This window comes from Xiphophorus hellerii, chromosome 6, assembly GCF_003331165.1.
Source record: "Xiphophorus hellerii strain 12219 chromosome 6, Xiphophorus_hellerii-4.1, whole genome shotgun sequence".
NCBI classification, from domain to species: Eukaryota; Metazoa; Chordata; class Actinopteri; order Cyprinodontiformes; family Poeciliidae; genus Xiphophorus; species Xiphophorus hellerii.
In genome coordinates this window covers 19,794,097-19,818,302 of record NC_045677.1, presented here as the reverse complement: position 1 = coordinate 19,818,302, position 24,206 = coordinate 19,794,097, and the positions used below count along the sequence as shown (strand labels likewise).

At 36.4% G+C, this 24,206-nt stretch overlaps 2 protein-coding genes across 2 annotated transcripts; one reads left to right on the top strand and one right to left on the bottom strand.

The window, feature by feature from the left end:
* The first annotated feature begins 12,060 nt into the window (after nt 1-12,060).
* LOC116721178 (uncharacterized) lies at nt 12,061-14,887 on the top strand. The gene is made up of 3 exons (XM_032564739.1): nt 12,061-13,034; nt 13,286-13,399; nt 13,785-14,887. Exons 1-3 carry the CDS (start codon nt 12,120-12,122, stop codon nt 14,868-14,870), a joined length of 2,115 nt encoding a protein of 704 aa, XP_032420630.1. The 5' UTR covers nt 12,061-12,119; the 3' UTR covers nt 14,871-14,887.
* A 618-nt stretch (nt 14,888-15,505) lies between these two features.
* Nucleotides 15,506-18,643, bottom strand: LOC116721179 (uncharacterized). Its single transcript, XM_032564740.1, has 2 exons — nt 17,715-18,643; nt 15,506-16,451 (listed from the first exon to the last, which is right to left on the bottom strand). Exons 1-2 carry the CDS (start codon nt 18,549-18,551, stop codon nt 16,125-16,127), a joined length of 1,164 nt encoding a protein of 387 aa, XP_032420631.1. The 5' UTR covers nt 18,552-18,643; the 3' UTR covers nt 15,506-16,124.
* Between the last annotated feature and the right edge of the window lie 5,563 nt (nt 18,644-24,206).

Below are 24,206 nucleotides of genomic sequence, written 5' to 3'. Positions count from 1 at the left end.
TTCCTAAAAGATTTGTTTATAGAATAAAGTTTATAGTTTATGCATTTAAAGCCGGACCAATCGCACCGCTGGCGCTTCTCGCGCTGCCTCATCTCAGCTGGGTGACTTAAGTTTACCTCAGAGGGATCGTGCGCGCCTCCTTTCACTCAAACTGGACACAAGCTGACCTGCATGGATATTTACATCAACCCTCTGTGAGGAATTGTTTCTTTCCAGAGTTTTTGATGAAGGTAAGAGTTTAAACCCCACCGCGTTAGCTCTGGTGGCGCAGCTCAACGTGAACCGCAGGAATAACTTGTAGTTGCGCTTTCAGAGGTGCGTTGAGCGAATATTCTTGTTTGTAAATATTTGTATTTTGTAAGCCTTGTTAGCTATTTTATATTATTAAAATTGTATGCGAGGCACAGAAATAGATGACAGACAATTGGGTTTTGTCTGAAGTTTTTCTTTACATTTTTGCCTTGTAGTTCAATTTAGCTTGCATGCTATTTACAGTTAGTTAGGCTTAAAGTTATTTAGACCCCTGACTAATTTAACTATAAAATCTTTTTGTTTTACCATTTGGCTTAAACATTTCTTCTCATGCCAGAACTAGAGAAAACCAGAAGCAACAACCTTTGCTAAGAAATATGCTACAAGTTTGTATGCAGTTTGATTGCCATTGACATTTATTCCATCAATTATTGAAAATGGTAGAAATTATTTTGAAAACACCATCTTTTTTACAATGTCCAAATTTATATTTTTATTTATTTTATTAATTTTTATAAGACATATTTTGAGATGCCATAAATTGAATATGGATGACCTCCGCCTATTTGCGGTTAGATATTGGGAGATTCACCTATTCATGGATTTTCCTGTTGAACATAGCTCCAAATTATTCATGAAAAATGCAATAACCTGTAACCTGTACCTAGAACTTTAAGTTTAACAATATTCAGATAAAAAAAATGAGTGACATGCTTTATTCATAAATTTTAAATCTTGTTTTGCTGGCAAACAGGAATTTGCCAGCAAAAGTCTGAGCTATCTCAGACTTTATCATGCTACACAATGCAGACTCTCCATCTGCGCTCAGCAGATTCACTCACCACAGCATTGTTGACGCTTGTGTGTGCAATAGAAGCTCAATCAAACCCATTTTTAAAATAATTCAGCTAGTAATCATGAGAGCACTTAGGGCAGTCACTGATCTCTCAGAGTACAAGTATGCCACTAGAAACTACAGTCTTCATCATAGCAAACAATGTGTAAACAAAAAGTGGATTATAAATTATTCACATACTTCTTAGATCTAATAGGACTTGATGTTTCATGAAATGTGCTTTATTTCTTCACAAAGGTCTATGTCGAAATATATTCGGTTGCATAAGAAGCTGTGACTGTTCTTACTTAATCAAGTTTGAAATCCTTAACTTAAGCTCTGTGTGGCATTGTTAATGTTTTGTTGGAAGAATCACTGAACACGCTTATGCTTGCTTGACGCTTTATTTTTCTCAGCATTCAAGAGCGAATTGGGTCTGTCTACATCCAGAAGGTAGCACTCTCTCAGAAAGACTGTTTGTGTCAAAGAGGCCTCTCTGTTTCTCAAGGTTAATGATATAATTGTAAATCATGTCACATCCACCCCTCCCTGACCCCACCGCCGCCTCCCTTCTCTGTTTCTCTCCTCCTGACTGCTGTCTTCACTGAATTTGTGATTTGTACCATCACTATGCACATGTATGAGCCTGTTAGCTAATAAATATGTATGCGTGGGCATGTATGTGTGGGTGTGTGCATGAATTGCATTGTTATGTTGGTAAGTATAGACTCGTATAATTGTATTCCGATCACAGATGGAAACACCCACATGTGGAAATGTTCACACGTGAAGAAATTAATTCATGTACTTGCATAATATATACTACATTCTCTCCTTTTCAATCACTTGTCAGTTGTTCATATGCTGTTATTGACATTAACATGCACCCTGTTTTTGTTTGTGGGTGTTTCAGACATAGATTCTATGAAGGCTTTTAGGATTTCACACATATTTAACAATATTTAACACAAAGATAATTGAACAAATAAATCAGATACATAACAATGAGATGTCAGTAAGAAAAATATTGTCTTGGATAAACAAAAACCCTACAATTGAGTATTTTACATTTAATTTTGATTTAATAATAAATTTCTAAATAGAATTTTCTTGAAAAAAATCCAAGAAAATTGTTGTAAATTAGTATTTTTTTTTCCAGCAAACATTGATTAAATATTTCTTTGAGGAATATTGGCATAACAGGGACCTCTGCTGTTTGACCTTATTGGAATTAGAAGTATAAAACTACCTGAGTACAAACATTACCAGCATATCAATTTAACAGGAGCATAATGACAACAATCACTGTTGCCCTGTAGCAAGAAGGTCATGGGTTCATTCATGTTCTGCCTCCCACAGTTCACAAACATGGCTGTTGGTTTAATTGGACAATCTTAACTGCCCTCTGGTTTGTGTGTGTTTGGTTGTCACACAATTCGTTCAAAAAGGATCAGGTGAATGATAAGACTTTATCAATCAATCGATCAACTTTATTTGTATAGCACATTTCACCAATATATATCATTAAATTACAAAGTTGTGGAACACACAGTCAATAATTGAAGCATTACATTTTGTCAAGTGCCATCATTACACATCAGATTTCATTCATAACGTTCGAAATGCAACTCTTAACAGGTGACTTTTTAGTCTGGATTTGAAGTAACTCAGTGTTTCGGCTGTTTTGCAGTTTTCTGGAAGTTTGTTCCAGATTTGTGGTGCATAGAAGCTGAATGCTGCTTCTCCACGTTTGGTTCTGGTTCTGGGGATGCAGAGCAGACCAGATCCAGTAGACCTGAAAGATCTGGAAGGTTGATCCAACAACAGCAGATCTTTAATGTATTGTGGTGCTAAGCCCTTCAGTGATTTATAAACTAACAACTGTATTCTAAAGTCTATTCTCTTATGATTTCTTGCCCCTTTCATACATATCAACATACAGTCATTTAAGTCTAAGTGTGTTATTAACTGAAAATATTTAATCAGAGTATTTTTGTTGTAACTTTTTAATAAATTCTTTATAGTACACATGTATCTCCAAACCACTGTAAGCTCTGATACATCCCAGTGTCCTCCCTGCTTCAAGGGCTCTCCTCCTCTGTGAAAGCCGTCCCTTCAGACACCTTACCATAATCTGCTGCTTCTTGACACCGTATTATCATAACTGAATAAAGATGGACCTGACTCTTTGTGCATGAGCGGTGCTGATGCAAACCTGCTGGTTGTGCATATCGGTGTGTATAGGAGGTTATCCGTACAGTCATGCTTGTGAATGTGTTTATCTGCCTGTCTGTGTGCCTCCATCTGTTCACCTGTTTGCATGTTCGTGTCTTAGTGGAACAGTTTGTCTCCTCATACATTTCACCCCCATAATAGCAGGTCTACTTGGCTCCTCTCTGACAGTTTGCTCCAATCAAAGACAGTTTCATCCAAACAGTTGCTGCATTAAAATCTACCATCACACGCTTCAAGTCTCAGAAATTGTCACAACACAGCTTCAGTTGTCGTTTCCCCTGCTGGATCCAAGTTATTTTAACTTCCTGTCATTGTTTTCTTTTGATTTACTATATATTTTATTTCAAAGTTGCACTCAGAGCTGGGCCAGAGGTGTAAGCAGACTTTGCATCTGATTTGTGCCCTCCATTGGCCTGCACTTGAGTTTACGCAAGACATGTTCACTAATGCATTATTTGTATAAATGTAAAATTTTCACTAATATTTAAAACTCGATCCTAGCAGCTCGTGTTCATCTCATAATTAGGAATAATCAAGCCTCAGCTTTTAGTTAATCTAATTATTGGATAATTATGCCAATATAAGAAGTTGCTATTATAGCTCAGTAATAAGATTGCAACATTGCAACTGCAACGGTAATTGCTTTCTAGTAACATGCAACCATTGTGTAGTGTCATGTTTTCAGTGTTATTTCCAGTTCGGTTATATCACAGTATCATGTTGCAATAATATGGAACTGATGACATAATAGTCTGTGATTCTATAAATGTGATACAATGTAGTAAAATAGAAATAATTACTCTGTTATTTAACAGACTTTACAAAACTCTAAATTTTTATTTAGCATTTGCTTAATTCAGGCTTTTCATAGTTTTTTGCATCATAAAACACATCAGGTTGTTAGTTATGACCAAAACAGTAGCCTAATAAAAATTACTAAGTGGTTCAGTTATAAAACAGTTTTCTTCTTTATTAGTTGATGACATAAATTTCACTCAGAGACCTTGATTGTCTTGAAGTAGATTTTAATATAATTATATTAGAATTGCAGCATTTACTATCAAACAAGAATTTCATAACGAGCTGTAACAGGAAGAGCTGATCACAACTTCTGCTAATATAAAATGCAAAAGTAATGCAGAAATCTTTGATTATATTCTGAAAGTGTTTTAGAATAAACAAAACAAAACAAGCCAAGTTGGTGCCAGTTTAGCGATTCTGCCTGTTTTTTACTTAAGGTCGTCTTCTTATGGTGAGAAGCTGAACATTTTCTTCAGGTATCAGCAGCCGTAGTGAGGTTATTATCCTCCTCTCGCTTGTCATGAGAAGAGTTTGGCTTCTTTGCTTTATTATTTATTTCTTTGCTATCCTGCAGCATCTCAACCAGGCTTGGCTGAGCTGCTATGATGAATGAGTAAGAGTTTCAGGAGGTCTGGAACATGGATCCAGCACCGCGATCATTAACAGAAACATGTTCATGAGGGAAGCCAGGAGCGGGTTCAAGAAAGGAAATATAAATATCCAGCATGGATGGTTATTTATACAAGGCTCTTTGCCTGAAAGCTACATTTATTTTTTTCTTTCCGGTTGAACATTGGTCCACCCACAGGCCCCCTGCTGCTTTAAATCTAATATAGATGTAAAGGAGCACAGACGGGGCAGCAGAGGTGTTCATTACTGCTTCCCTTATAAGTGGAGGTAGAGGCTGTAAGAGTGTCTTGATGACTGCTGTTTCCATGGCAACACTGTTAGAGCAACCTCTGCACACAACATCTCAAAAGATCAGAGACGTTGTGTCCAATGTGTGTCTCACTTGGAGAATTAAAAATTCTCACAGAAAAGCAGCCAATGTTGATTTTATTTTTCTTCTTCTTTTGGGATAAGTGCCTAGCCGAGGCCATGAAATCTCTGCCCTTGTGTGGGACGTTAAAAGGAACAGTGCCACAGCTCTGATAGAAAACTAACAGAAAAATGCTTTTATGGTTATCTTTTCATCCTCAGATATTTCTGCAGTTTTTTTTTTCAATGCTGTTTCAACTTCACAAATCACAGTAATCAAACTGCTTATGGTAGTCATCCCTCTTAGGGTTTTTACTCAGTCTGTATTGGCAGAAAATTAAATGATTTCACACTAGACAGCCTCAAGTGGCACAAAGTGATGGCTGCGTTTTTGAAAGACTGAACTTGCTGGATTGAAACTCGTTTTTCCTTGCTGGTTGTGAAAATTACAGCGGGGAAAGTAGAAATATCTGTACAAAGATTTTTGTTTTATTATTATTTTTACATCCCTGTCATAAAAATGTGGAACAAAGAACAATGTGCGTAGGTGTTTTTATTAATACAAACACCATAAAGACAAAATAACACATACAACGGGAAATCTATTTTTACAGCACTGCACATAAATGCTATTAGAATAGGTTCAACTCTGGCCCTCTCGCTTAAAGGCATAATTTAGATGTACGCTGTAAAATATTGTAAACTATGATATGTAATCTTACAAATGACAATAAGTACACCTTGACCTTGTTTAGACAATATTTACTTATACAAATACAGACTGTGTTTTCACTTATTTTGACTCAAATGGTTTATAAATCCTAAATAATAACTAAATAATAACTTGTTTATCAGGCTGAGTTGGAGTGAGAAGCGTAGTTTTATATTATTTCTAGGAGTCCCAGTCATTGTTTTTATAGAAGCGTAAAATCCCTTTTATTCACTTTTTGTCTGAGCAGAATGTCCTCACATTATCACTTTATCAGCCACTTTGCGAACCATGTCAATTCAGTCAATCATTTATGTTTTTAAGTGTGTGCTGATGCCCAGTCATCACAGTAGATGTCTGGAAAATGTTTAGTTTTTCCTCATGTTGTTGATATGAAATTTGTGATGTTGTCCCCTTGACCACAGAGAGCTGATGTCAAACAAAAGTTGATTTTATATCATAGTTTGGAGTGTGCAGTTTGGTGTTATCACCCTTAAGACATATGATTTATGTAAGTCATCACTCTTGTGCTCACATATACCAATTTGTTTCACTAGGCACAGGCTCAGGTACGATTCGGATGGGTATGAAGTAGCTTATGTTATTAGGTTGACACAGTGGAACATGCAAACGTGAGTCTGACTGTAGAAAAGCTGAGGAGGCAAAGCCAGAACATTTACTAACAAATCCACTGTAATGGGCTTCAGCAGGTGTTCAGACCAGAAACATTCTTAAACAGTCATTTGTGGCAGTCAGTGCACCAGCATGCATGGTTTATCTGTACTTCAGATTTTTAACACTTAGCAATACAGATCTGACCATTTAGTCATTCTTTATTAATTTAGTAATTGATTAAATATTCCTCATCAATGTGGATCCTAAGCCCAAACTCATCACTTATTTGAGATCATCTCTTGAATTTTTATGTGTTTCATGTATCTTAACCAGGTGAGAAAGTAAACACAATTTTCTGGTTCCTTTTCTGCCTACGGGGCGTTTCTTTCTTTTTGTTTTTTTTTTCTTTTTGTTTGTTTTGTTTTCTCTTTCTCCTTTCTCATGGCAAGGGGCTTCAGATCATTGCATGCAGCCATTCCACGATAGTACTGCAGGCTCCTCAATGGACACACTTACCAGCGTGTGTTTCCATGGAGACGCAGTTTGTTCACGCGCCCCTGCAGCTTGTGTCATTGACTTCAATTAGTGCAGAAGGCCGTCTTGCCTGAGTACATACTTACGCAGACAGGCAGCCTCAAAGGGTTGGAGAAATTTGTCAGAGGAGACTGAAAGTGGAGGATACATTCAGGGATGGTGGAGCAAAAGCTTTCTTGACCTCCTTAAAGTATTGTGGCCTAATGCAAGATTCCTTACAGCTCACTGTGTGTGTTAATCCAGTGAGTTCAGAGCAGCAAAAAAAAGTGGTGTAACATCTATTTAGGATATTCAACAGATTTCCAAAAACTACCCCAATGGAAATAGGACTTGTTTGGTGAGTTGCATACTGAACTGTTCCCCTGTCGAAGAAAATCATAGACATGTTTTAATCTTTTGCATTTTCTGTCAACATTTAGTTGGTTTAGCCATAAACACTTCTAATTAGCAAAACAATGTCACTTCTATAATTTACTCAGTTAATTTCCAGAAGTAAGACTTCCCTCCAGGGAAATTTCCAAACCAACATATTTGTGCATTCAATTTCTGTTTGTTATACATAAAATAAACCTACCACAAAAAGAGAGAGTGAACTGGGCCTAACCTGGATCTCCATGAACGGCTGTTTATGACAAATGACCAACATAACAATTACAGTGTATGTCTAACCTGCTATAAAAAACAATTGTTGTAAAAAAAAGAGATAAAGTTTAGATTTCTTTTACTTTTTGTATGCTACTATTTTCACAACTAACAGCTAAATATTAAAAAGTTATTCTACATATCCTATAAGGAATTCCAGATAGTAAGGAATTGCAATATTCCAGCCTTAAAGTAACAGATGTATAGACTTAGGTCTGCTGCTTTACTATGGGACATAATTCTAGTTTTAGAAACTTTGTGGAGGAAAAGGACAAAATTCCAAGAAACTTGTTGAAAGGTGTCTAAGAGAATCCTTGGACTGTTGAGACTCAACAGGACAAGTATAAAAACAAGTTTATTATCTGGCGAATACCATTTGCTACTTTTTAGTGCTATCATGAGCCTTGAAACCAAGTAGAAAACTATTGCAGAGCTGGCCTTTTAACTCTTATGATACAAAAAAAAAAATCATCATATTAATTTCAATTCAGTTTCTGCAACTCTTCAATTGCTATGGTTTCTTTACAAATGAATATTTGTTCACTTGGTGGATGATTATCCCAAATATGCTGCTCAATATGGTCCTTATTTATAGTTAAGACAAAGCTGGTAATTTTTCCAAATGATTAATTATTTTTTTATTCAGCAATTTAACAAATTAATTATCAGCTGTGATCCCTTGTTTAAAAAATTAAGTATTAGTCAACATTGCTTCTAAACATTGTGCAACTGAATTATTCAACAGTTTTCACCATATTTTCTCCTACAATACAAAGATAAAAGGGAACAAAAAAGTCCTCGTTATACAAAATACAGTTTAGGGCAGGCAATTCAAAAGGAATGTTTAGATTAAAAAATATATATATGTATATATTTTTTAGCTCAATTCTTTGGAAACCAAATATAGTTTCCATTTGGACTCCCAAACATATTTTTAACAAATTAGTGGGATATGGCTTTATGGCAATTCAACCTTGACTATTCCAACTCATTACAAGCGCACTCCCAGGCTGCATCTGTAATTACTGTGAACAGGTGCATCACTCAGCCACATCGCCATGGAGTTACAGATTTAATTTAGAGATGCTGCCTGGGATATTAACCCCACTAATTACAACGGCGAGCTCCACTTTCAACCATCGTGATGAAGCAATGGGGACCTCAGGGCGCCCAAAAGCACACAATTACTTTCCTTTTTATTCAGGGAAGGAGGACAGACTGAAGGAGGAGGTGGTGTTTCCACCACTGAGGACTCTGTCAGACTCAGAACCTGAGAGGAATTGGCTTAGGCACAGAGGAAGATGGGACAGATATAAAAGAATAAAGCCTCTGTTGCTCAATAAACCAACTGCTCCTTTTGTCAAATAGAAATATTCTGCTGAGATAAGCCTTTGTGCAATATCAACAGACATCTGTTTGACACTTATATCTAGCTAAATATTTTGGAATGAGATTTTGTATCTGCAGTGCCTTGCAAAAGTATTCATATTCTTGAATGTTTTTTTTCATGCTACTACACTAAAACTGATTTTTTGTGATTGACCAACTTTACAAGTGAAACATAAATCCACTTATATGTAATTTATTTAAATACAATATAAATCCAGGTATTCTGTGAAGACTGCAGAGGATTGTTAGAGAACATTATTCAACAAACCCCTTGATAAAAACCAAGGAATGCAGCAGACAGATGAGGGTTGAAATTATGGAGATGTTTAAAATCAGGGTTGGATGATGAAACAGTGTCCCGAAGTGCCAATATCTCTCTGAGTACTATTCTATAATCCAAAAGTAGAACAAGTGTGGCACATCTGCAAGCCAGACATGGCCATCTGCCTAAAACTGCAGTTCAGGCAAAAGAGCATTATTCAGAAAAGCAGCCAAGAAGCCCATGTTAACTCTGGGAAAGCTGCCGAGATCTACGATTCAGGTGGGAGAATATATTCAGAGGGCAGCCAGATATCTGGCATTTATACAAGAGTAGTAAGAAAAAAGCCATTGCTGAGGGAATGTCATAAAAAGCGCCGTTTGTAGTTTGTCATAAGGCATGAAGAGGAAACAGAAATTATGGAAGATGATGCAGTGGTTTGATTACATCAAAATGAACTATTGTATCTACACCTTGTTTAGCAACAAACTTGATTCTTTAATGGGAAAATGGATAACATATCTTAAACATCCAGCTATAGATTCAAATCAGAGCATATTAGGGTGTTTAAACGGCCCAATCCAAGCCCATGACTGAAATCAGTTGATAATCTGTAGCTAGAAAGAACCTGGAAAGTTGCTGTTCACAGTGGCTCTGCATTCGGTATTACTCAACCTGGGATTTTTGACAAAGACCATCCAACAGATTTTTAGGACACTTCAGGACAATCCCAGATATTGCTTACCAATATCTCATTTCAGCAGAGCTATTTTAGTTGGCCACTTTACTGCTGATTTGTGTAATTTAGTCTCTAAGAAAAAAAGTTTGAAATTAAATGGTAAACATACATCTAAAACTGTTGTACATGCTGTAGAGCAAGCTTTTTTCCTGGACGTTTTAAGCATTCTGTCAGATAAGGTTAATTGGTTTTAATTCTAAACAGAGCAAAGAACAGAGGGATGTGTGTAACACACATATTGACACCTTTTAGGAAAGGGCTTTACCCATTAACCCAAATGCCAGACTCCAACAACAGTCGAACATTCTCACTGATTGCTGCTTTTAAATGGAAATGCTGTTTTTCTTGTCATCCAAAAGTTGTTGTTTTTTTTCCAAATTTGTCTGATAATTTTTTAATACATTTTTATTTCTATGTCTATTTCTTGAATAGTTTCTTCTCTGGGAGTTGCATTTTATTACTTCATAAACATCAATGTCAACATTTTTCTTCTTTTTTTTTTTTTAGAGAACATAAGCGGGTGAGAATTAGTCTATGATCTTTTATTCATCCGTTTGTTCCCGTCTCCTCTCTCGCCCCCACATCAAGGAGCTAAGCATCTGACAGCCCTCATCGAGAATCACCAGCTGGAGTGACAACAAGAGGAAAGGAAGAGGAGGAGGAGGTGGGAAAAAAAAAAACACAGCAGACTAAGTGTGTTTGCACTTTTGTGTGTGTAAGTGTGGTGTGTGTGTGTTTGTTATAGATAGAAGGGCAGACAGGGCACAATGTGCTGACAGCAGCCCGGCCTTCAGAGCCGAGCAGATGGTTATAACAGGACAAAATGTAGCTCCGGATCAAAACCTCACCTCACCAAAGTTACGAGCTTTGGACAAAATGAGCTTTTGGGTATCGTTTAACCTTGGCCCACTTTGAGATTTTAGTATTGGCCCCATTTTGCAATGACCCTATTTGAAACTCTTCTGCTATTCTTTTAGAGTTTATAGGCTCAGATTTATTACTTGGGAGACAAAGATCTGACAGTTAAATATAGCTGTGGGCTTTATAGTAAGATGAAACTTGCTTTGGGCTGCATTTCCTTTTTTAGGCAATAAACTATGTATAGTGGGCAAGTAACAGAATACATGAAGCATTTTTACTTAATCTTTTTGTCTTGGTATTCACACTCAGAGCTTTATTCATTAATCTCTAAGAAAAAGTACACTTCCTGAAGTAGCTGGATTAATTAATGTGATGTGATTAGAATTGCAGTATTGGTGAAAACAAAAATGTAACAAATATACAGACAATCCTAATTAAAATGATTAAGCACACCTTTGCTCCCTAATTTTGTGAATGCAAATGGACTTTTTAACTGATTTGATTGACCTGCAAGAGATACTGATCTGTAGGGTAACGTAGACAGACTTTATCTTTAGTCATAAAGCATGACTTTACTACGGAGCCCCTAAGGGGACATGGAGAGAAAAAAAAAGGAAAGAAATCCCGACTTATTATCTCGAGATCCCGACTTATTATCTCGAGATCCCGACTTATTATCTCGAGATCCCGCGACATTTCTGAAAAATCGCGAGTTACTTTTTTGGGGGGGAAAGGCATGTTTTTATGCGGTAAACGTGGGGGAGTGTGTCTACATTGATTATGGAGGACGACTTATATCATTTTCTGCGGTCCAGAGATGTCCCAGAGGAGGATATCATGCACATGCAAAGAGACAAGGTAAATATAATCGCATAAAACATTGTTTGATAAATATCCGCTCAGTGAAAAACTACGTTTGATAGCCTTAGCTAAGAACCGCTTTGTATTTTATCAAGAAAAACTTGTTTTATCTGTTAAAGTTTGACCACACATTCTACAATTTGTCTTCAAAGAAGGGGGTTACTATGGCAACGGCACAACAAATTATGCGACCCATAACTAGCAGCGATAGTGCTACACAAGAAGTCTTCGCATGGCTTTCTGAAATACAACTATTACTATATATATATATATATATATATATATATATATATATATATATATATATATATATATATATATATATATATATATAAAGATGTGGATGTCTTTATTCTAATTATTTTTTTATTTTTTATGTCTCCAGGTGGACAAGGCTGTGCTGTCTATAATGACAGACGAACAGATGACCAATTACATCACTTCATATGGTGACAGAATAGCAGTTCTGTCTTTTTGTCAGCAAAGTACACTTATTGCAGAAAAAGATACTCTTCTCCAGAACTTAAGAGATAAAATTGGAGCACGGAAAATGAGATCTAGGACCAAAAGAGCTGTTTGTAGCACATCTGGTTTGTTCCAAATGCAAGGGGTGGAGATGGCAAGAGGAAGAAGCAAGGCAGCAGGGAGGACTTTGAGAAAAATTGAAATTGGGTGGCTTCATTTTCACATTGATGAATACCAACAAGTGAGAACAAGAAATGGTGGAGGAACGAGGCATGCAACAGTGGATAAAAGTACAACTGTTTCTCAAATTCTTGAAATGGGAAAGGAGCTTTTTTTTCCAGATGGGACCTCCACCAAAGGGGTAATTGAAGACTTTCTTTTTGAAGTTTGTGACTTCAAAAAAAATCTGATTTCTTTAGATGAAACAGTCGGAAATCTTTATGAAAAAACCAAGCTGAAGCTTCTACGGTTTTACATGTGCACAAAGAAAGAAGAAACAGTTCAGTATTCATCTGAAGAAGATTGTCAAAGTCCTGAACAACCAAATGACATGGATTCAACCCCAACAGCTAGAAAAGGATCTTTTGGTGAAATGGAGGATTGTGATGATCAAACTTTGAATCACCTAGACTCTTCCTACAACCATTCTGGAGTTGTTGATTTTACAGATCCACCTCATTCTGGATCCACACCTCGGCAGCCCCAGCCCTTCAGCTCTGAAAATTCTGGATCTGTTCCACACATGGATGAGGGAGACACGGTTGTATGGAATCCTGAAGAGGACCTAATTGGATTGGATGATGACAGTGACATAGTCGTTGTAACACTAAATTATGACAACACTGAAGAAGTTGTACAGGTAAGATCAGAAACGCTTTGGCGTGATACGATTTAGATACTTATAGAAGTGATATGTGACATTTGAATTGAGGTAAAATAGTAACATATTATTTGGTAGAATTTACATAGTTTTTTTGTGATGTATTTTTAATCAACTGTGAAATAAATATCTATCTTAAGGCAAAGGTATGAATAGTTTAACACTTGTGTTGTGTGCTGTAATCAAACATAACTTTATATATTACAATACTGTACAACTTTGTCATTCAGGACGATCTCAGCAGTCCCTTTGGACACGGTTCCCCGATACTGTTGCCTTCAGCCAGGAGTCTCTTCTCACCACAAATGCAAACCAGTAATATGGAGGCAGGACAAACTGGCCAGGTGAAATGGACACAGTCAATACAACCCAGAGCTCATTTTCTCCTCTGTAATGAACTACTCAGTACCACCTTTTTTTTAAAGGTCATGCAATTATTACATCTTTTGAATTTAATACATATTTTTTTACTGAATTGAATATATATTTTTCATTTAATTGAATTGGTATTTTCTATTTAATTAAAAAAAATCATATGAAAGTATTAAAGTATGGATTAAGCAGAAGGGTTAGTGTTCCACCAGATCTTCCAAAGTTCTACAAATTAGCTTGGTAATCATAACATAGTAATGAAGAGAATATTAACAAACAAATGTCCAATCTGTTTGTAGAAATCTTATATTTGTATCTGTGTTGTTAATAATGGTTATTGCTTTATCTTTTACCCAGGACTCTGGCTTGATTCCACCCGAAGATTCTCACCCAAGTTCAAGCGGTCTACTGCCCCAATCTGTTTCAGCTGGTAACTCAGAAAATCTAGCAAACCATCTACATGTGTCAATTCGCAGGATCAAGGTTGTGGAAGATCTTTTGGCTGTGTTTATGGAAAACAACCTTTTGAATCAGACTTTAAAAATGGAGTTTGTGAATGAAAGAGCAATCGATGATGCTGGGGTATCAAGGGAGGTTTACACTGCATTTTGGGAGCAGTTTTTGGAACAGTGTGAGGGTGAAACAGAGCGAGTTCCCAGGTTGAGGCCTGACTTTTGTGAGTCTGAATGGCAAGCCATTGGACACATTTGGGTCAAAGGATTTCTAGACCATGGAGTCATTCCAGTGAGGCTATCGAAAGCTTTCATTTTAGCTTGTGTCCATGGAATTGAATCAGTGGATGATGATGTATTGATCCCATCATTTCTCAACTACCTCCCTCTAGTAGAGAGATCAGCTGTTGAGAAGGCTCTACAGGGCACCATGGATCAAGGTGATGAAGAGGACTTGCTAGACCTCTTCACAAGGATGGGGTCCCACTTCCTGCCTCCCAATGAGAACATTCAGCAGGCCATTGAAACCATGGCTCACAAGGCAATTCTTCAAGAGCCAAAGTATATATTGGATTGCTTCTCCACATCCATGGCATGTGTACAAGTGGAACTTGCTGACAAGAAAAGTCTGTTGTCTTTGTATGAAAAAAAGAAGGCCTCAGGTAAAAGACTGTTACAGCTGTTTGAATCAGCAAATGTGACGCTGTCCCAGAGAGAACAGACAACCTTTAACCACCTTCAACGTTTTGTAAAAAATGCTGATGAAGACAAGGCCGAAAAAATACTGCGTTTCTGCACCGGCTCTTCTGTAATCTGTGTTGACAAAATTCTCATTTGTTTCAACACTGAAACCGGGCTTAATAGAAGGCCTGTTGCTCGCACCTGTGGAGCTACCCTAGAACTTCCTTGCACTTATAGTTCTTACCCAGACTTTCGCACAGAGTTCGACAACATCCTCTCCAGTAATTACTTTGAAATGGACATAATTTGAAGTTGATGGGAGGTATTTACAGCATCTTTTTGTTTTGGTTGGAAATTTTGAATGCAGTTTTTTTTTTCTAAATTTCATATTTAAATATTTAATGCATTCAGTCATATAGCAATTGATTTTATGTTTTCATGGTTTGGCTGTATGTTTTTGTTACTTTACATTTCAATTGTATTTATTTTCAAAGATACCTTGTGAATAATACAAATTAATGTAAAAATTACTTTTCCGCAAGATTTTAAGATCTTGTTTTAAGTAAATAATTCCTTAATATTGATCAAAAAGTACTGTTTATATTGGAAGATTATTTAACTTATAACAAGATATTTTTCCTATAAGTTAATTTATCTGCCAATACAGCAAGTACTTTCTCATCAATATTAAAGAATTACTTACTTAAAACTCTATATGTTGCTGAAAAGTTACTTTTAAGTTAATTTGTCTTATTTTAAGTGTAATAGGATATTTTCACTAGAAACTAGACCAGAATTACTTATTAAGATTTTGTTTTTCAATGTATGAAGAAGTGCTCCTTTGATTTTATCATATTCTAACCCCTTTTTTTGTAATTAAACAGAAATGTGTTCTCATTTTCTTTCAAGATGCTGTACTACAAGACCGATCTGTTGATGTAGCCTTTGTGCAATGTTGCTTTAAGCAGAGTTTGTTCTTTCAGTAAGGTTTACTGTTTAAGCTTTTAGATGTTTTTACAGATTTTTTAAAAAGTTCATAATTGTGTTTACAACCCTTATTAACTTCAGAGGCAAGAAATATGCATTTTGCTTTGTATCATGTTGATTGTTTCAAATACTTTTCCTTTCTTTATAGCATTTCAAATTTTAAAAAGTTAATTAATGCAACATTTATTTTAAAAATAGAATGGCAGGACAGAGTTTATCACTTAAAAGAAGCATTTTGTTTTGATCACAGAATTACATTTTCAGATAAATATTATTTATACTAAATACCCTTATTTTCCTTTTATGTTTATCTTTGTTTGACAAGTAAATATTTGCTTTCACAGAGTTTATTTTGATCTGAAACAGATATTGCATATTTACAAAATGGTTAGAAGCAGTTGAATAAACTGGCAGTTCATGAAACTCAAATGAACAATACATTTCTTCATTGTCCCTTCTAGAGAACATAATGAAATACTTTTGAAAGAAAAGAAACACAGTTTGTTTACATCTGCATGCCATTCTAAGTGGGCTTGTAAAGGTGCTGAAAAATGTTCTTGCTTGCAGTCAGCACATTTTAAAGTGATGCAATGATTGCCTCTCTTAGATGCATATACAAGTTCAAAGCCTGGTAAGCGTCTGTGGGTAAGGTCAGATGGGACTCTGCCATAAGGATGTTGCAGAGGTCAAAGACATCTGGATCACATGGTTTGGTCAGTCGAGAAATGCACTCATTTTTGCATACTTCAACATGTTCCTCTTCAACAAGGCAAAGAAAGTCTCTTGTCCTGTAGAGCTCAGGTAATGCATACATCACATTGGGTCGACCACTGGGGACATTTCTGTTGTTTGATGGCCTGATGGAGTGTGCATTCCAAACCTGGGCAGTATCATCCAGCTCATCCTGTCACAAAGAACACATGAATATGAGAATCATACACACTCATCTGTCTTAAAATTAGTAAATTATAAGAGTCATAAATAGGGATAGGAATTCCTAAAAACTTTGCAATACCAATTTCATTATGATTATTAATTATTGATTTTATTTTCATCAATTCTCAATGAGTTAGAGAATAAAGTCCTTAATTTAAAATTTGCACCATGTTGTATTCAATTCAAACAAAACTGAAGGTGGCTTAAAAAAGAAGAATCCTGCAGTTAGATTACAATTTTAACATGAAATTCAACTTTTTGCACATCAACAATGTTTGCGAACACAATTTTGCATGTTTCACATCTCAGGAAAAATCTTTCAAGACTTACAGTGTCTCCAGCTATGGTTAAACACATTATTATATGTGTATTGTTATTTAAACATCTGAGAAAGCTAAGCAACTTCAAGTATGCAAGATCAAATCATGGTCATACTGATTTATTTAGTCCACTGCTTAAACTAGTGGACTTAACACATAGCATTTATGTGTTAATGAAAATGATGTCTTGCTTACAGCTAAGGAAAATATAACATTTTAGATTAGAATATTACATCACACCAATAAAAACACTAAACTCCTGCTTTAAGGTTATTTTAAAGTGCTTTTAATTTGACAATACTCATCCCAAATTCTAATTTATTGAATTTGACTGTACATATAACTGAGATTGAGACTATTCATACAGTACAGAGCTGATATTAAAACAATAACCTTGATATGGAAGCATCTAAACTTGCCTGGCAGAAGAGCCAGAGTCCATTCCTCCCCCAGGGACCCTCAGACCTCCCTGAGGATCACGGCTAAGCAACATGTCAAACACTTTACATTCAATAGTCATTTGCATGATGTGTGTTAATTTTTTGGGACGTTGGAAGGATTTGTTCCCTTTATTGTGATTCAAGCTTTGTTTGGGTCCTAGTCTTTTTTTGTAGAATATAACCACACTTTGGAACCCATAATGTGTCCTCGGTCCAAAGTAGACTGATCTCGCTATTCTGTTGAGTTCTCCAGAGTTCTGGTATGACTTTATTATTTGATCTGAATGTCAAATGAACTACGTTGGGACTATTTGTTTGGAAACACAGCGGATGCGTGTGCGAGCACCGGCCACCGGCTCTTGCTGCAGTTAAGTTGCGCAGCATCCGCTGTGTTTAAAAACAAGTAATCCCTCTAGGATCTCAGTTTGCTATTATTATCCAAACATAAATAAATTATTAAGATTAACTCACCTGTATGATCCCCATGCAGCAAAACTGAAGAAGGTTTTTGTCTAAAAATCCACCATCAAAGTAACCGTTGTCTCTGATGTCTCCAAAAAGGGACAACCAGAACTCCACACACTGGTTACGAAGGAAACGCCACCAATATTCAATTCTTTGATTAGCTGTACTTGCTCCTTCCAGGTAACTGTCAAGGGTCTCGTTTGGTTCCGTTGGTACAAGGAAACGCTGGAAACTTCTCACATGGCCATTTTCGGTTCCAAGATCACCACGTACAACTCTAGGGCAGCCATTTAAACGCTGCACCGCTTCGATGTAATACCCCCCGATCACCTTTGGATTACTACTTGTTGTGTAAGCATTAAGCCAGATTATTTTTCTTGAAAACCCATCAATACTTGCGTTGATGCATATTCCATATGGTTTAAGTTTGTCGTAGGAGTCCATGTGCCAGATGAAGTTTGGTCCCTTTGAAAAGTAATTTCTCCGTCTGAGACGTCTTGCCTGCCTCAGTGCCACCCCTTGGGGATCCAATTCCTTCAACACAAAGCGCACATCTTCTTTTCTCACACGAAGTCCATGCTCTCTGCATTTAGCGTACATCCATCGGTAACCGTGAAGCTGTCCAGAGGACTGTAGCTGGTTATTAATGAATTCTACCAAAACTGCCAAGTCGGAAAAGGACTTGCGCCGAATGAGTCCCCGCGCTCTGAAAACTCTCTTCAGATGTCTCTCACTAATACTAAATCCATGTCTGCTGTCAAGCACTGATTTAATGTGTTTATACTCAAGCCCAAGCTCGAAATAAAAATCTATATATCTACCCCATGGGTGGGTGTCCTCCATCACTGTGATTAGGTCGTTATGTACTGATGTCGGGATCTCGAGATAATAAGTCGGGATCTCGAGATAATAAGTCGGGATCTCGAGATAATAAGTCGGGATAATAAGTCGGGATCTCGAGATAATAAGTCGGGATCTCGGGATCTCGAGATAATAAGTCGGGATCTCGAGATAATAAGTCGGGATCTCGAGATAATAAGTCGGGATAATAAGTCGGGATCTCGAGATAATAAGTCGGGATCTCGGGATCTCGAGATAATAAGTCGGGATCTCGAGATAATAAGTCGGGATCTCGAGATAATAAGTCGGGATCTCGAGATAATAAGTCGGGATTTCTTTCCTTTTTTTTTCTCTCCATGTCCCCTTAGGGGCTCCGTACTTTACTGGGTTAAGAACAGAAAAATACACATTTAATTCCTGAAGATGATCAAATCAAGTCATGAGTTTTGAGAACTTACTCTGGCTTTCCAGTAGGTGGCGGTATATGGAGTGACTCATGAGTCCAATGAACTATCTGGGATGCAAGTACAATATATTATCAATAACAAACATAAAAAGAAAAAACACTTTTGATTCAATATCCACCATAGAAACTACTACAGGAAATCTAATCTCTAGATTATTCAAAGGCCTGAATAAAGAATTTAATTTCAATTCCGTTTAAATATGGAGGAGCAAGTATGAAGAATCACTTAATTATGACTTTAAATATAGTTATAATCCCACTTAAAGTATGGCATTAAATACCCAAATGTTAGTCAGTTATGGGTAACAATAAAGATGTCTCAGTTTTAAGACCAAGAGACCTAATGCATACATAAAAGTGTTGGCGAATTGTTAAAAACTTTGTAATAAATAGATGTAAAATCATCTGAATGATGAAAACTGAATGAAATAGGAAATGTTTCTGGACAAACGTGTTACAGGGGACAGAACTATGTTCAGCAGAAGAGCAGTGATTACTGGATGTTTGCCAATTTATTCATTGCAGCAGTGATATTAACACTAGCACTCACTGATATTATTTTTACATATTTAATTTTTCATGTGGGCAAAACTATAACTTTGAATTTAGTTAAACAATATATATATATATATTCCCATTTCAATCCTAAAAAAAAAGCTAGCATTTCAAAACAGCACACAACCATTGAACACTGTATAAATAAAGCACTTCAGACACTTTTGTCTCCATGACAACTGAGACATTTTTGCTCCTTGATTTTTCTGATGCTGTGGGAGCCGCTTTCTTTCAGCACACCATGAAACTGGCAGAATTTTGCTCTGCCTGCTTTTTCTTCCTGTTTGTTTCTTGTTTCTTTTACACACCATCTTATATTTTCAATATAAACATATAAACATTTTCATTATGCTTTTGACGGTTTCTTTGGTCTACCCAGAGGTTTCTTTTGTACAACTTTAAAATGTTTTTTTTTTTTTTTCCTGGCTAAGAAATCAAGAGACAACTGACTGAAACCCTCTATTTACATTTTTAGACTTGTGAGTATTTGTTGTTTCAACAGAGATTAGGTAATCCCTATTTTTTGTTATAGGAAAATAATTTTTCTAAATCTAAAGAAAAAAAAAGCTTAGACTTGATGTGCCTTTGACGCTTTAGAAAAATCACTTCAAACTGCATTTGGTCTTTAATGCCACATGTAAGATCAGGTTTGAACCACTACACACACAAGTATAACAGTCACCAAGGATACAGTCTTGACAAAATGAGGACAGCCAATGAAACATGTATTTCTATCAAAAGCAATCTCCCCATGATGTCCAGTCTTTTTTTTCTATTCATTTCTGCAAAAGAAAGTAATTTCTTTTCGGGAAAACATCAAGTAAACATATTGTTTTACTCACTGAGCAAAAAGATAAAGACAAATATTAGGGTTTTAGCCAAGGGAAACCCTCTAAATAGGTTGAAGTAACTTCAGTGATACATTACAACCATCTGCCAGTATTTTGTATTGATTTGAGAAAAATTTCTCCAACTCCTCACTTTAGGCTTTGAGATATTTTAATATTTTCTTGTACGTACAACCTATTTTACATCATCCATGAGCAACTTACAATGACCCCAGTCCAGGGCTTAACGTTTTTTAATTCTCAATCAGTCATTCATGGATTAAACAGTACTGTTTGTGTGATTTTCATGCTGTGGTGTCTAGTGCTGCATTCAATTTAGTTTTTACAGACGGTCTCACATCAACCACCAGTACTCTCCAACACACGGTATATTTCAAGGTGAGCAGGTCAGGTCCTGCTGAATAAAACATCTCCAAACCATGACATTCCTTGCTTCCTGTTTGTCGAGTCGAGTCAAGTCACATTTATTTGGATAGCACATTTTAGCAGCAATGGCGTTCAAACTATTTTACTTATAACACATTAAACAAACAAATATTACATTGCAGTGGCAAAACAAGAAGTATGAAAAGTTGTCATCAAGATGGAACCTTGGAGTCCCATTGGATTTTTGACCACTCTAATGGAAAGTTACTTACTGACACAAAGAAGTCGCTGTTCTTTACATAAGAATCAAACCAGTAAGTATGATAAAAAAAAAAAACAAGAAAGTGTCTGACCCAGTTCTTCAGTTATTTCAATAATATGTAATGAGAGTACCAATGCTGTTGAAAAAGCTTCTTTAGTTTGATGAATGCTATGTTTGACATGAACCCCAGAGAAGAAGATAATCACAGTGATTTTTCCTCTTTTATAAGTTCTCATATAAAGAACATTAGTTCACATGTCTTGGCCTCTTTGTAATTTTTTAGTGGCAAACTTTATATCTATGTAACAGAAACAATTTTCTTCCTACAAACCTCCAAAAGTTAAACTTGTTCAATCTCTGTTTGACTAAAGATGGATGCACTTTTGTATCGACAGTAGTGAGATTAAATTTTTGGATGATTTATAGGTTTTCTAGCATATTGCTTTCTGTTCTCGGGTCGACTTTGACTGTATCTTAGCAGGTGTTTTGAGCATTTTTTTACTTGTAGATTATCTTCTGTCCAGTGAATGGATTATTTCAAATTCTTCTGAAATCTCTTTAAATCCTAAACCACACTCATAAGCTTCTATAATCCTTTTTCTGAAGGCCTGAAACTGCTCTATTAAAGTCAGCACGGCGTTCACTCTCACTTCAACACCAAATTAAATGTCTGTGCTCTAAAAAGGACAGGCCTGTATATTTTGTCCAATTTAAGTGGCAGCGGTGGGGGTGTCCTTATTTATTCCTCACTACAAATACCTTTTTTTTTTAAAATCTTTGCTTGAAATTTTCAGTAATGTCAAATGTCACTAAAGCACACAAGCTGTTTTAGGGTGTCCTGGTTTTTCATGACTGTACATTCAAGATTGTACACAGCATACCAGAATGAACAAGACTTCAGACAGTGAATCGCTGTAGTGAGAATCTCTGTGCAGCAGACACAAAAGGGGGAAATGAACAGTGATTACAGCATTTACTAACTCCAAAGACATTGATGAATAATGACCTCCTGCTCAGAAGCTCAGGGAAGTTGAAAATGTAGGAAATCCACAGGGGTCTTATAGACTGACTTTGTTTGAGCCTATATCTATGCTACTAACTTATGGAAACTGTTCTCACAAGCTCAGGTCTGTTGCATGCTAAAAGTCACAAATATATAAATGTATATATAAATATTCACTAAAAAATTTCGGTACTATTTTAACCAAAAAAATGAATGATGTCCATAGACATTTCTGGAGTTCTGGAGGTATTTGCTAATATTATAGACTATATTTAAGTATGTTATTTCACACCCTTTAATAGTTATTTTTTATTTCAATTTAGCTGTATTGAAGATTTTATTTTTCTCTGCTAACTTTGGCTTCCATAACTAAACTCTAGTGGACTGAAAAATAGTAATATATCCTGACCTGTACTTTTTAAATTTTTTATGAAGATTGCATGTTCTCTCTGTACATGGGTGGATTCGTCTGGGTACTCTGACTTCCTTCTAGCCCCCCAAAAACATGCAAGTTAGGTTAATTGGTCACTTTAACCTTCCCTTAGGTTTGTGTGTGTTTGTGCATGATTTTTTTTTTTTATCATGTATGTCTCTTTGTTATCCTGTGCCAGAAAGAAATATTTGATTGGGTATTTACACTTTCTCATTGCGTTATTACAAACAGTTTTCTGAAACAGTGCACTCTACAGTCAAATAGTAAACAGGTTGATAAGTGGGAAAAACTGGAGACCAGGATACAAATAAAAGAACAAACACAGCTTTATTGAAACATAAAACACCTTAGCTGAGGCGGAGAGATTGCATTCAGTTAGGCTGTCAGACAAACTCTGAACTTGACATCGTGATTCCTTATCTTTATACACCCTTCAGAAATCAAAGGAACATATCAGAGGGCTTTAACCCAACCCAAGGGGGTTTACAAAATTAACACATGCACACACAAGATGGAATGGAAAAAACTCAGGCAGAACCAGCTTCACAGGGTGGACCTATAATTAAGAACAGCTACAACCTCTTTTCCGTTTGCCTGCTCACGACGTTCTAGCAACAAGTACAGGAAAGATGAGGGCTGTTTTCCTGTCAACGTGTGATAATTATTTATTCTTTGTCTGTTGCAGCAAGAAGCTTTGAAGACCCTAAAAAGGAGCAACAGGGCCCGTGGTATTGGCCTTTTCCTGTTTCAAGCCATTTCCTGTAGAGAGCTGCAGTTTCTGTCTGCAAGAGACGCAGACAGCCTTAGCAGAAAACAAACACATGTAAGTAATAATAATCCTGTAAATGGTTTAATAAACTATTTGATTAAAGTAAACACACTGTGAATAATTATTTTTCCTTACAAGGTTCTAAAACATCTTGACTTGCACATCATTTTGAAGGGGCTTATAAATCACCAAATACATTTTTTGCAGCACTAGGTGTATAAAAACCTAGCTGAAAAGACATTAAAGTAGACAAAACATGCCATTACTGTTCATGGAGCATAGCAACATCTTCGTTCATGCATGAAAGCAGTAGGCATCATATACTTAATAATTTTTCAATGTAATTATTTTGGGGCTTAACAGTTGAAATAAACCTCAAAAATCACCAGCTTTCAGCATCTGTAATGACACCATAGGGGATTCGCCGGGTCCAAGAGAACAGACTAAATGGTCAGTGCAGTGTAGTTAAAGCACCAGCTGCTTGCACAAAGCTTAGGGTCATGCAGCTGGCTGCCACATGCCTTATAATTACTTATTGAAAGCATAATGACAGTGATTATAATGCCCAGCCATGTAACTAATAATTAGCTGTGCAACTGTATGGGATCACTGCTGAAGATCATTTTAACACCTTGGATTGAAAGAGGTTAGAGTTAACCAGATGTTAATAAATTGTTAAATCTCATTATAGATGGTTAAATGGCCTGTAGCACTTTATCAAGTCCAGATGACCCTGAAGATCTTCATAATATATTCAGTCATTCAGTCATTCACTCACATATGCACATGTTGATGGTAGTAAGCTACTGGATAGTAGCCACAGCTGCCCTGGAGCAATCTGACAGAGACAAGGCAGCCATGCATCGGCCCCACCTCCACTCTGTCCACCACCAGCAGGCAAGGCGGGTGAAGTGTTTTGCCCAAAGACATTATATAAGGCGGTGGTTTCCAAAGAT